At 42.7% G+C, this 11,214-nt stretch overlaps 1 protein-coding gene across 1 annotated transcript in view; it reads right to left on the bottom strand.

Annotated features, from left to right (window-relative positions):
* Window positions 1-705: 705 nt before the first annotated feature.
* CILK1 (ciliogenesis associated kinase 1) overlaps window positions 706-11,214 on the bottom strand; it is a 33,341-nt gene continuing 22,832 nt past the window's right edge. Inside the window, exons 9-13 of the mRNA XM_059701407.1 lie at window positions 9,608-9,798; window positions 9,346-9,494; window positions 8,364-8,492; window positions 5,777-5,899; window positions 706-4,544 (exon numbers count right to left, since the gene is read on the bottom strand). Coding sequence (XP_059557390.1) covers window positions 4,390-4,544; window positions 5,777-5,899; window positions 8,364-8,492; window positions 9,346-9,494; window positions 9,608-9,798 — 747 coding nt within the window. The 3' untranslated portion in view covers window positions 706-4,389. The remainder of the gene's footprint in view (window positions 4,545-5,776; window positions 5,900-8,363; window positions 8,493-9,345; window positions 9,495-9,607; window positions 9,799-11,214) is intronic.

Genomic DNA, 11,214 nt, shown 5'->3' with positions numbered 1-11,214 from the left:
ACCTACTTAGTAGCATGTAAAATTGCCTTAATAAAAATCAGGAGCTTTAAATCATAGTTTAGGAGAAGCTTGATATGTAAACTCTCCATGAAAAGGGAAACAATTGGCTTAAATTCAGCCATATTTATAGATGGCTAGAGTCAGACCAAATCCTACAGCAGGTTTTTGCAGAGGAAGCATGGCTGAGAGCTAGAATCTGCAGGGCTTCTGAAGGGGCACCCTTGCCAAGAGGTCAGACAAATGCTGACGATTACACAGTCAGTCAGTGGTGTTCTGATCATGAGGGGGCATGTTTAGGGATTCACCAATACAAGTCTGATTGGTAAATCACATTCCTACAAAATTCCGTTGTGGATTCGAAGAATGTTTGGGAAATGAATTTCCTGTGGATTTTCTTTTGAAGGTTTATATTGTACACATGAGTGTACTGTGAAAGCTAAAAACATACAAGGTAGGTATTAACCACGATGAAGTCAGAAACAAGAAGTTTTGGCCTGTGCTTGTTTTTAATATCTCTAGTCATCTAACTTACTAAAAGCTAAATTAAAAACAAACATAAAACCTTCCACATTGCAGGATAGCTCTTCATACTGCTGCTCTAAGTATATACTCCCAATGTACAAGTATTAAGAAAAAGTTATAAAATATACTAATGTTATCTTTCGATGAAAGAACATGAAAACAAAAACAGAACACTCAAATAAATTTTTCTTAAACCATAACTTTATTTGGAGCAGAATTTTATAAATGTAAAATTAACATTTTAAAACACCTTAGGATGAACTATTCAAAAAGCAACATTTTATTTCAGAGGGGCTTACATAAGTGGTTTCTGTCCTCTATCTTCTCATCATTTTGAATATTTGCTTTATAAATAAATATATTCTTAGTTACTCCCTTGTAATCAAATCAGGTGATTAAAATTTCTACCACTGCCCAGATATCTGAGATCAGAAGACTATTTACTTACTCAGGTCATTTTAAATTCACATTAGCACAGTGTCTATAAGAAACCAATAATACAGATGAATGTAATATTTGCCTCCAGTCTGTCTTCTTAATGGTTTCTGTGAGAAGGTCCTCACAATAAATTATACAAAATACAGTACTTTGGTTGAAAAGTGTAAAAATAATTCTAAAAATTAACCACATATATTAAACAAACAAGTTGCTACAGTATGCTTTAAATGATGCATAATTAGTATGTCACATATATTGCTTTTGGTCATACACTGAGCTGAAACATACAGCCTACTTTCTTTTTCTCTCCTAAATGGCACAAACCAATGGCTTGATGGAAGGGAAATGCTACTTCATGAGGAAATACGGTGCCCATGAACTCCAGCAGTACTGGGATTTGTACTGGAAAACAAAAGTTCTTGACAATTCTTGACAAACAAGAATTGTTGGTTTTTACATGTGTTGCCTTGATTGTACTCAGTCCTTGAGAATCCCAGAAGATGATATAGATGTTAGTTAGTCCTTTGGGTGAAATGTGTCTTAAAACTTGTTTGAAAATCTATTTTCTTCCTATTTAAACCCTATCATACATGAGCTGGGTGAGGGCTTAGCAATGAATGAGATTTTATTGTGAAATGAACAATTACACCAGGTAATTTTTGTGCCTGTGCAGTTCACATGTGGACGCCTGGGCACACCTGTCACTGAACCTTTGGGCCCAAAAGAAGAGCCATCCCTGTACCGTTGCCCGACGTCCTGGGAAGCTTTCTGACTGGCAACGAGGTATAGTAATGGAGGGTACAGTTACACTTGTCGTTCCTCTTGGTGTCTTGCAGTACACTTTATAATTCAATAGTAAGTGAAAAATACATGCACAGGTAGCATATTTTTTTTCACTAAAAAAAAAAGGTCACTATTTCTTTCTATAGTAAACAGCTTGTATACACAATTTGTCCTTTACCCATTTCAGGGCAAGGGGGAGTACTTTATAGGATTTTGCTAGTTCTTTAGAATTTACAGGTGTTTTTTTTCCAGTTTTCTAGTTTTCTCAGCTGAACATCTGTTTCTTGACTTTCATATGAATACATGTTTAGCTTCCCAAAGGAAGTTGTTTTCAGATAAATAAAGGAAAGAGGAAGAGGAAGAAAAGTGAAATATTTTTCTGAATTTGGACCCTACAAAAATATTATTTTTTAAAGTTTTTGTTAATCCTCACCTGAGGATATTTTTCTATTGATTTTTTGCGAGAGTGGAAGGGGAGAGACAGAGAGACACACAACGATTGGTTGCCTCCACATGGGGGATTGAGCCTGTAACCGAGGTACATGTCCTGATAGAAATTGAACCCAGGACCCTTCACTCCAAGGCTCTATCCACTGAGCCAAACCAGCTAGGGCCCTACAAAAATATTAGAAAAACCACTTTATAATGTGTATTAACCAGGTAACTAGTTTTTCAATTAAAAAAAAAAGTAATGACCTTAGCATAAGCTAGAGTTTCAAGAATATGGTATTCACAATCCATTTGCTTTCTACAGGGTATTTACAATTTAAACCCAGCTTTCCAGCAAGCTGAGGAAGGTTACAGATTAACTTACTCTGTATACATAATACAGAAAGGGAAATAAATATTAACCTCAGTAAAGGACTTGTCTCTGAAAACACATTTTTCTGTTGCTTTCGAGAATGAGTTGAGAATATAATACAGAAATGAATTCAGGTTCAAGTTGTGCTTACACATACATATTTTCTGAAGCTCTGCCGCCAGTTTGTTAACAGGAAAATATTACCTATTAAGTCCACATCCATTATGTGCTTTTCTCCCGGCCCTAGGATCATAGCGCTTGGTCAAGTATGTTTTTGAGCCAGATTCTCCAAAGCAGAAATGACTCCCGACTTTAGGTTAGCGCTTTTGGGGAGCCACGGTGTAATTGGCTCAGGTCAGGCTGCAACGTATTATTAACACACTGAAGTGGTAATTCCCCAACTTATTAGGCGGAACCATATCGAAGTGCCAATATTCATTTTAACCTACAAAAATGACACTTTCCTGTGGTTCAGCTTGCTATATCCTGGAACCTGGAACCACATGAGAGCACTTGAGCCCTGGGAGAATGAGTCTATACACTATTGAGATTATAATACATTCTCTGGAGGTGCCCTTCCCTCTTGCCTGTCAGGCAACCATGAGTGGAGGCAAATGTGTCCTACAGAGATGGGTGAGAGTGGACCTCTTGTCTTTTTCTGTCTCCAAACTAGCTTTGTCATTTTCAAAATTGCTGTAAACATTCCTCTCAGTGGAACCGCCACTGCCAACCAATAGAGTTCTCACTGTTGGAAGAAACTACACAAGGGTTAAGAGGTCAAAGTTCAAATGTGGCACACTCTGACACTTAGTGTCATGGTAACTGTGGCTTCCTCTGCCACCAATCTGTTCTGCTTCCCAAGGTGCCCTGAGATTTCGGCTAGGAGAGGAGATTATTTGTAGTGTGTTCCCAGCCAGGCCTGGAGAACTGAGCTGAATGCAAAATCCTATCAGTTATTATCATAAAAAATCTGCTGTGTCAAAACTTAGCTTTTTGGTCGTGCATCTTGGCAGGGATATCAGTTTAATTGACTGTATTCACCTTTATGTTGAGAATCTTGTGGCTAGAAAAGCTTCCCTTTTGTGGTGCTGATACAATTTGATTTTTAAAATGGAAGAAATAGAATGGAATGGCATAGCATGATAAAGCCTGGGTTCATTTGGCTATCTCCAACCACAATAAAGGGTGTTACAAAAATTTCAAAAAATATTTACTTAGAGTTCTTTCAGCTGGGGAACAAACACCAAACCAAATGAGTTAATTACATAACACTACTTTCAGAACGGCACAGCGGTCTCAAAAGATCAAACCAATAACGTGACATTGAAAAGACCATTTTTCTAGTGCTGAAGTCAGTCCAAGGAAGCCTGAGGTACCCCATGTGCCACATTTAAAATTTAACCACTTCACAAATATCCGCACGCGTTGAGTAAATAACCCTCTGTCATGTAGCTTTAAATTGCACCCCTGTTGCAATACTGCATCAATATTATTACATTTTTAAAAATCTGTATAAAATATTATCTGGAACCCCAAAAGAAAATCAATTAATCTTTAAAAAGTTTGTTACAAAGTTGACTGTATAAAACACTAAAACATAATCCATATGTACAAAATGCTGCTGTTTAAGAAAATAATGGGACCCAGTATTAGAATAAAATAATTTTGTACAAATCAATATTTAAGAAAAAAACTTTAAAAAAGAATATTGAAATGTCTTAGTTCAGAAGAACAACTACAAAGCGTGTGTTTGCTTTTACACCATCCGAAAGTTTCTTGCAGGGAGAACGCCAGTGGGCGGAGGGACAGGGTCCTGCTTTCCCCCACGGAAGGGATCCCGACTGTCATCGCCGAGGGGCGTACTTGGAAGCCCAGTCGGTCCGGCCGTGCACTGGCTGGGCAGCCGGAGGCCGTGGGATCAGCCCAGGAGTGCTCCTAGGCTGGGTGTGGAAGAAAGGCCGTCCAGGATGAGGTCTCACAGCCTTCAAGGAAGAATAACCTGCAGTGAAAGAGACAGGTGAGCCTGATTGGTAGGGCACCCATGCAAACAGGTGCAGATAAATGCATCTCAGTAACAAAAAATACGAGAAAAGGAGAATTCAAGAGGAGCACTTTGCCTCCTGCTCCGAGTCTTCCCTCTCTCCGTTAAAGACCACCTAATTCTATAGTGTCAGCCCAAAAATACAGACGTCAATCCTGACTCCTCTCTTGTTCTCAAATTCCACTTGTAATTTGTCAGCAAATCCTACTGGCTCTACCTTCCAAATATACCCAGAATCTGGCCCAACCCAACCACTAGCACCCCAGCTCAGGCCAGCGCCATCCCCTGCCTGGATAATTAACCTGCCAATCAGTGTTGCTGCCTCCAATCTTGCTCTCTCCTTTCAGTCTAGTGACAGCCAGCTCTTGAGTGAGTGTGGAAGACGCATATCAAATCACTTCACTCCCCTGCTCAGAACCTTCCAGCGGCTCCCATGTCGCCCAGAGTCAATGGCAAAATGCACATGGTAGCTGCAGGGCCTCATAGCATGGGGTGTCTTCTCATCTCTCTGACCCCCTCTCTTCCTACTCCCCTCCTCTCACTCATGCCACCCCTGTATTCTGTCTCCTTGCTATTCGCTGAATATGCCAGGCCTGTCCCACACACCTGTGTCAAACCAGCGTGGCTCAGTGTTTGAGCTTCAACCTATGAACAAGAAGGTCACAGTTCGATTCCCAGTCAGGGCACATGCCCAGGTTGTAGGCTAGATCTTCAGTGTGGGATTTGCAGGAGGCAGCCAATCAGTGACTCTCTCTCATGACTGATGTTTCTCTATCCCTCTCCTTTCCTCTCTGAAATCAATAAAAACATATATATTTTTTAAAGCCCACACACCTCAGAATCCCATGTCTGGAACAGTCTCAACTATATTGCCCACTTGCTCACTCACCTCCTTCGCAATGAGGTCTTCTTTGGTTATCCTATCTAAAATTGCAATCTGCACCCCACCCTCCAACTCCCTCATTCTCTACTTCCTGCCTGCTCTATTTTCTCCTCAACACTTATAAGCATTTTATCTGGTCCTCTTATTGTCTACAGAGTATAAGTCCACAAGGATAGGGAGTTCTGTCTGTCTCCTTCGCTTAGGGATCCTAGACCTACAACATGCTGATCCATGTCTGCAACGACAAAGCCATTGTTCAATAACTATTTGTTGAATCAATTCATGAATAATCCACAATGGAACTTACCAGGGGAAGGGTCTGGAATAGGTGCCAAGTGTACCCTCTGCACAGCAGAACCAACTTCTTTTTTCAGAAAGGAAGGGATATAGTTTCCAGTCAGTCCACTAGAACTTGTAGAGCCGGAACCAACTGATTTGCAAAAACAAAAGTTCATTACTACAAAGTCACGTGTACATGACAGGGTTAAAGGACAGTCATTCAGAAAAATAAAGAATTAGGTTTTTACTTTTGGAAGGGGAGGAATTATGATAAAAATGTATTCTGATCAGAGCATTCCAGCACACCACACTGTCAGAAAGATGGGGGGGGGGGGGCGGGGGCGGGGGAACGCTGCTCCTGTAGCCCACACCCAAATGGAAGGTGGTCGGTTTGTATGAGAAAAGGGAAATTTAGAATTTTCTTTCTTTTGGTATAATCAGTTTAGCCTGTTCTGAAACGTGCTTTTTCCACTTCATAATAATATAGAACAATGATCATTGCATGTCAGTATCTGCAAATTCTAGAATATGGCTAACCATAATATATTTAACCACTCTCTTATTCATCAACACAAGGGTTTATGTTAATTATTTAGCTACTAGAGGCCTAATGCACAAAATTTGTGCAAGAGTAGGCCTTCTTTCCCCCAGCTGCCAGCACCAGCTTCTCTCTGGCACCTGGGACCCTGGCTTCCCTCCAGCCACAGGCAGGTACCCGGGGTCCAGGCTTCCCTTACAGCCCCGGCTTTGTTCAGGACATCCGGTCTAATTAGCATATTACACTTTTATTATTATAGATTATAAGTAATTCTATATAAGTATTCTTCTCTGTAATCAGAACAATTAACCATTATTAAAATACGGAGTATATTAAATAAATTCACTAATAATGCCGTTTCCATCTTGAGAGTGCTTTAAGGGCCAGAACTATAGCTACTCATCTTAGTATTCTAGGATGTTAGTGGAATGAATGCCTTACATATAGCAAGGCATTCCACTTGCCTTGGATTGGGGAATGAATATCTATAAGCCTTACTATGAAGGCATAAAGCTACACATGGAACGATGAAGAATGTTATTATGGCCATTATACAATGGAAGTTCTAGCCATTAAAAAAAGAGTTACTGAGTAGTAGAACTGCTCTATGTCTCCCCAACACAGAGCATCCTTGGCCATCGCTCAGAGCAGAGCAGGAACCATGGTTGGAATGCCTGTCTGAGGAGCTGTGTTGGTCAGCTGGAGCAGATTTTGCATTTTTGGTGAATAGACCGATATGAAGAAAAAGGAGAGGAGAACTTGAACAGATAAAGTCACAAAAGGGAAAAAATGTAGTCAATAAACACAAGATGCTCAACCTCATTAGTGAACAGGACATGCAAGTTTAAGCCACAAAAAATGCTATTTCACACCCATCACATTAGCTCAAATTTTAGTCTCGACAGTACCAAGAGGCATCAAGGATGCAGCACAACTCCCACACCCTGCCGGAGAGCCATCTGGCAATATCTGCAAAGTCGAAGATGAGGACACCCTTCAACCTAGCATGTTTATATCACATCCAGAGAAACCCCACACAGGTGCACAGCAAGGCCCATTTCAGCACGCTTTCTAATAGCAAAAACCATCAACAACTTACATGTTCATCAAGAAGAGAAGGGATAAGTAAATATGGTCTAGTAATAAATGATGGTATCGTATGGTTATATATATTGTATATGTAATATGATATATGAAATGACATACATTCTATATATGTGTAATTGCTACATACATAATATAATTATTAAAATGAGTGGAGATCCAGGATTATAGGCATATACATTTTAAAACATGCAAAACCATACTATGTGCTTCATGTATTTATATTTTTAAAAGCATAGAAATAATAAATACCTGAATCAGGGGGGAGTTGGGTGAGGGAGAGACAGAGGGAGAGGGAGGGAAGGCCTAGACATGGCCTTGAGGTCTATTGGCCATGTTTGACTTGGTAAGCTCTCAGTGGGTATGGGGTGTTGCTATATTATTTTCTTCTTCTTCTTTTGTATTCCTTGAAATATATGCACATGGAATGGATAAAGGCAGGAGAAGTGCAGCCCAGATGTGTACTTGGAAGGGGGAGCAGGGCTGCCGTGTGAGGGATGGCCATGTGGGGAACTGGCCGGCTGGGAACAGGGTTAGTCAGCCTGCACAGCTCAGGAAACGTCTTTTACTTATTTACAAAGAATGGGAGGGCCACCCAAACTATCTTCAACCGGAAGTCTTGTTGGCCTGGCAGGGGCTGGGTAACCAAGCAGAGGGGACAAGCTGGAGCTGACTTCCGAGGTCATGCACCATAGAGGGTCAGACTCTGTCAAGTTCTTTTTTGTTTTTTCCAGGAGCCAAGAACGACTATGCTTTTCTCGCCAGATACTCCTGGAGGTAGACCCGTGAGCGGGCTGGGTCCCCAGGGCCTGCTGCTGAGAGACAGGAGCACAGGCCAGGAAGAGAGGCCCGGGGTTTGCGTAGCAGAAAGGCCCTCGTGGTCCCACAATTGGAACCCTCGTCTCCGTTCCCACTCTGCCACATCCAGAGAAATTTGCTTCTTGCCATTTGGGAGTTAATAATTATTACTCACCTGAATTTATCTTGCTGATTACTGACACCGTCCCTGAAGACTTTCCTGACAAACCAGAACTAGACCACGGGTTAGATGGAATAAAGTCCTTGCCTGGAGTTGGGAGGATGCCATTCCTTATGTTTATTCCTAACAGGGAAGAAATGTTTTCAAAATATGCACCAGACTTCAGAGATAAAATTAATGCAGAACCCAATTTGTCTAAAAGTTTCTATGGCTCAAGAATCTAAGCAAAAATGGACTGTGAAAAGGAAAGATGCTGTCTTTGGGTTTAGTATGTTGCCTCTCTGGTATGTGGCCTGACAGGGGTGTCTGAAACTTCTGTTACCAACAGCTCTGTCCCATGTCCTATGTTTTGACGCCCTCAGGTGCTGTCCTGGGCTTTAGTGCTCCTGGACATTCCTACGTGTCCCCTTCGCAGGCCATCGCCTTTCTGTCATCTAAGTTCCTCTCCACCCCGACTCCAAAGTCCCAACCTCTGCATCCCTTCCCTCCTCTTTCTGCCTCTGTCCCCCAAGATTCCACCTTCTCACCTGACCTACACCACTTCGTCATCCCACGCTGATGGCTCCAGTCTGTACCAACAACCCTCACCGACTCCCTAATGTCCAAGGCTGCCGTGACCTTAACCTCAAGCCAAACCACTTTCCCTCTAGATGCCTGCATCCCCACTTGTGTCAGGCACTGCAGATTTCGGGGGGGGGGGGGGGGGGGGGAAGAGACCTCAGGCATGCTGCCTGGCTCTTACCAGTTCCTCCCTCCCTAGGGCTGGACCCAGTATCCGCTACCAAACTTCTTATCTTAGGCAACTGATAAAAACTATAAATATGAGCCCTGGGCTCCAGCAACTATTTTTATGATGTTCCCACCAGTTCTGAAGAGAAGCCCCAAGTGCCTTCCAAAACAGAATCTCTGTGAACATGGGATTCCAGGGAAATGGTTTCTTTTCAACGGTTAGAGAAAAGGGAGTTGTTTCTATTACCCGGCAAGTATCGGGAGTGCTTCAAGTAGTGCTGCTTGGCCGAGGATCTCAGGGTCGGCGTGTCTTGCCTCTGATACGAAGTCTGGGTCGGGGCGCTGTTTCCTGTCCCCATGGGCTCAGTGGGCTTCAGGTCCAAAACACTCTCAAATCTGAATCGAGAGAACATGGCTCAGGTCACACTCGAGAGAAAGCATCGCCAGATGGGTAAGGGTCCCTCGCAAACCCCAGATCCAGTCCTTTACAGACAGAAGCGCACACTTGCCTGCAGAGAGTCTCGTCGCTCTGTCTCTTCTTGTTTTTCAGGTCAATCCTGGTGAGGGAGGGACTGAAATCCAAGTCATCCAAGTCAGCCCAGTCATCGGAATCCTTTGTCGACCTGGAAACAAGACCCCACCTTCTCCTACTCTTTGGCTTGATCTCACCGTTTTTGTGCTCCAGCCCAGCGAGGATTTTCTGTGTTCACAAGGAGAGGGGGGAAAAGCAATACTTGGCATTAATGGAGCTCACCCACGGGTATTCCCCATTCCGAACTTTCTTGGTCATAAAAAGGAGGATCCTGGGGCATAGCATCTATAATAATAAAAGTGTAGTATGCTAATTAGACCGGACATTGTTCTGGACGTCCTTCTGGATGACCTTCTGGGAAGCCTGGGTCCCGGGTGCCTGCTGGCGGCCAGAGGGAAGCCTGGGTCCCAGGTGCCAGAGGGAGGCCGGTGCTGGCAGCTGGGGGAAGGAAGGCCTACTCTTGCACGAATTTCATGCATCGGCCTCTAGTTCCCTAATATGCACTGCTCATCTGAAAGGGCAACAGGGGCAGCGCATATCCAGACCCTTGTCTCTCGCCTACCCTGCACAGAGTACATCGGTGTTCATCCTATGGAGACACTCGTCATATATGAAAAGGATTTTAAAAAAGAAATTTAAGGGACTTCTCCCATACTAGGAAGATGGCTGGTTCTCATTCAGGCCTCATCTCAAACAGTTAACGTGATTTATAGTGTTATAAATAACGATGTAAAGAATATAGTGTCAGTCATCCCACCCTCTTACAGAAAACAATACAAATAATGCCTTCTTTGCCTTCTTGATAGACTTGGACATGATTTAACTACTGAATTAGTTATAATAGGAAATTTCCAACTACCGCTGCCTTCAAGTCCTGGGCTGGGGTAAAACAAACAGTCTAGAGATGCTACCCTGTAACCTCACGCAGTATCGTACATTGCGCTGCCTGGGAGCCAGCGCTCAGTGAAGGAATACTAGTTGACAGAAAAAGTGTTACTTTTGCATAAAGGTGTTAGGAAATCAGACTCTCAGACAGCATTAAAAAGCTACTGGCAACTAGACTCCCTTGGCCAGGTTATCATTTGATTAAATCTAACACCCGTTGATTCCTTTTGAACCCCAGCCCAAGAGGAGAAGAAAGATCTGGGCTCACTTAACAGCCCAGCATATGAGCCATTGATGGGATTCATAGGAATAACAACCTACAAATATTCGTACGGCACTTGGTGACTTTCAAAACATCTGCACAGCCCGGCCAGTGTGGCTCAGTGGCTTAGTGTTGACTTATAAACCAGGAGGTCATGGTTCAATTCCCGATCAGGGCACATACCCGGGTTTTGGGCTCAGTCCCCAGTGTGGGGCATGCAGGAGGCAGCTGATCAATGGTTCTCTCTCATCATTGATGTTTTTATCTCTCTCTCCTTCTCCCTTCCTCTCTGAAATCAATAAAAACATATTTAAAAAAACAAAACAAAAAAACATCTGCACAAGCATCAGGAACTTTGATCCTCATGAACAGCCCTGTCTGGTGGGCAAGACAGATGTAATGATTTTCTGTTACAGATGAGGAAACTGAGTCCACAG

The sequence above is a fragment of the Myotis daubentonii genome, chromosome 6 (assembly GCF_963259705.1).
Source record: "Myotis daubentonii chromosome 6, mMyoDau2.1, whole genome shotgun sequence".
Taxonomy (NCBI): domain Eukaryota; kingdom Metazoa; phylum Chordata; class Mammalia; order Chiroptera; family Vespertilionidae; genus Myotis; species Myotis daubentonii.
The sequence above is the reverse complement of the archived record's forward strand: the minus strand, read 5'-3'. Positions and strand labels throughout refer to the sequence as shown.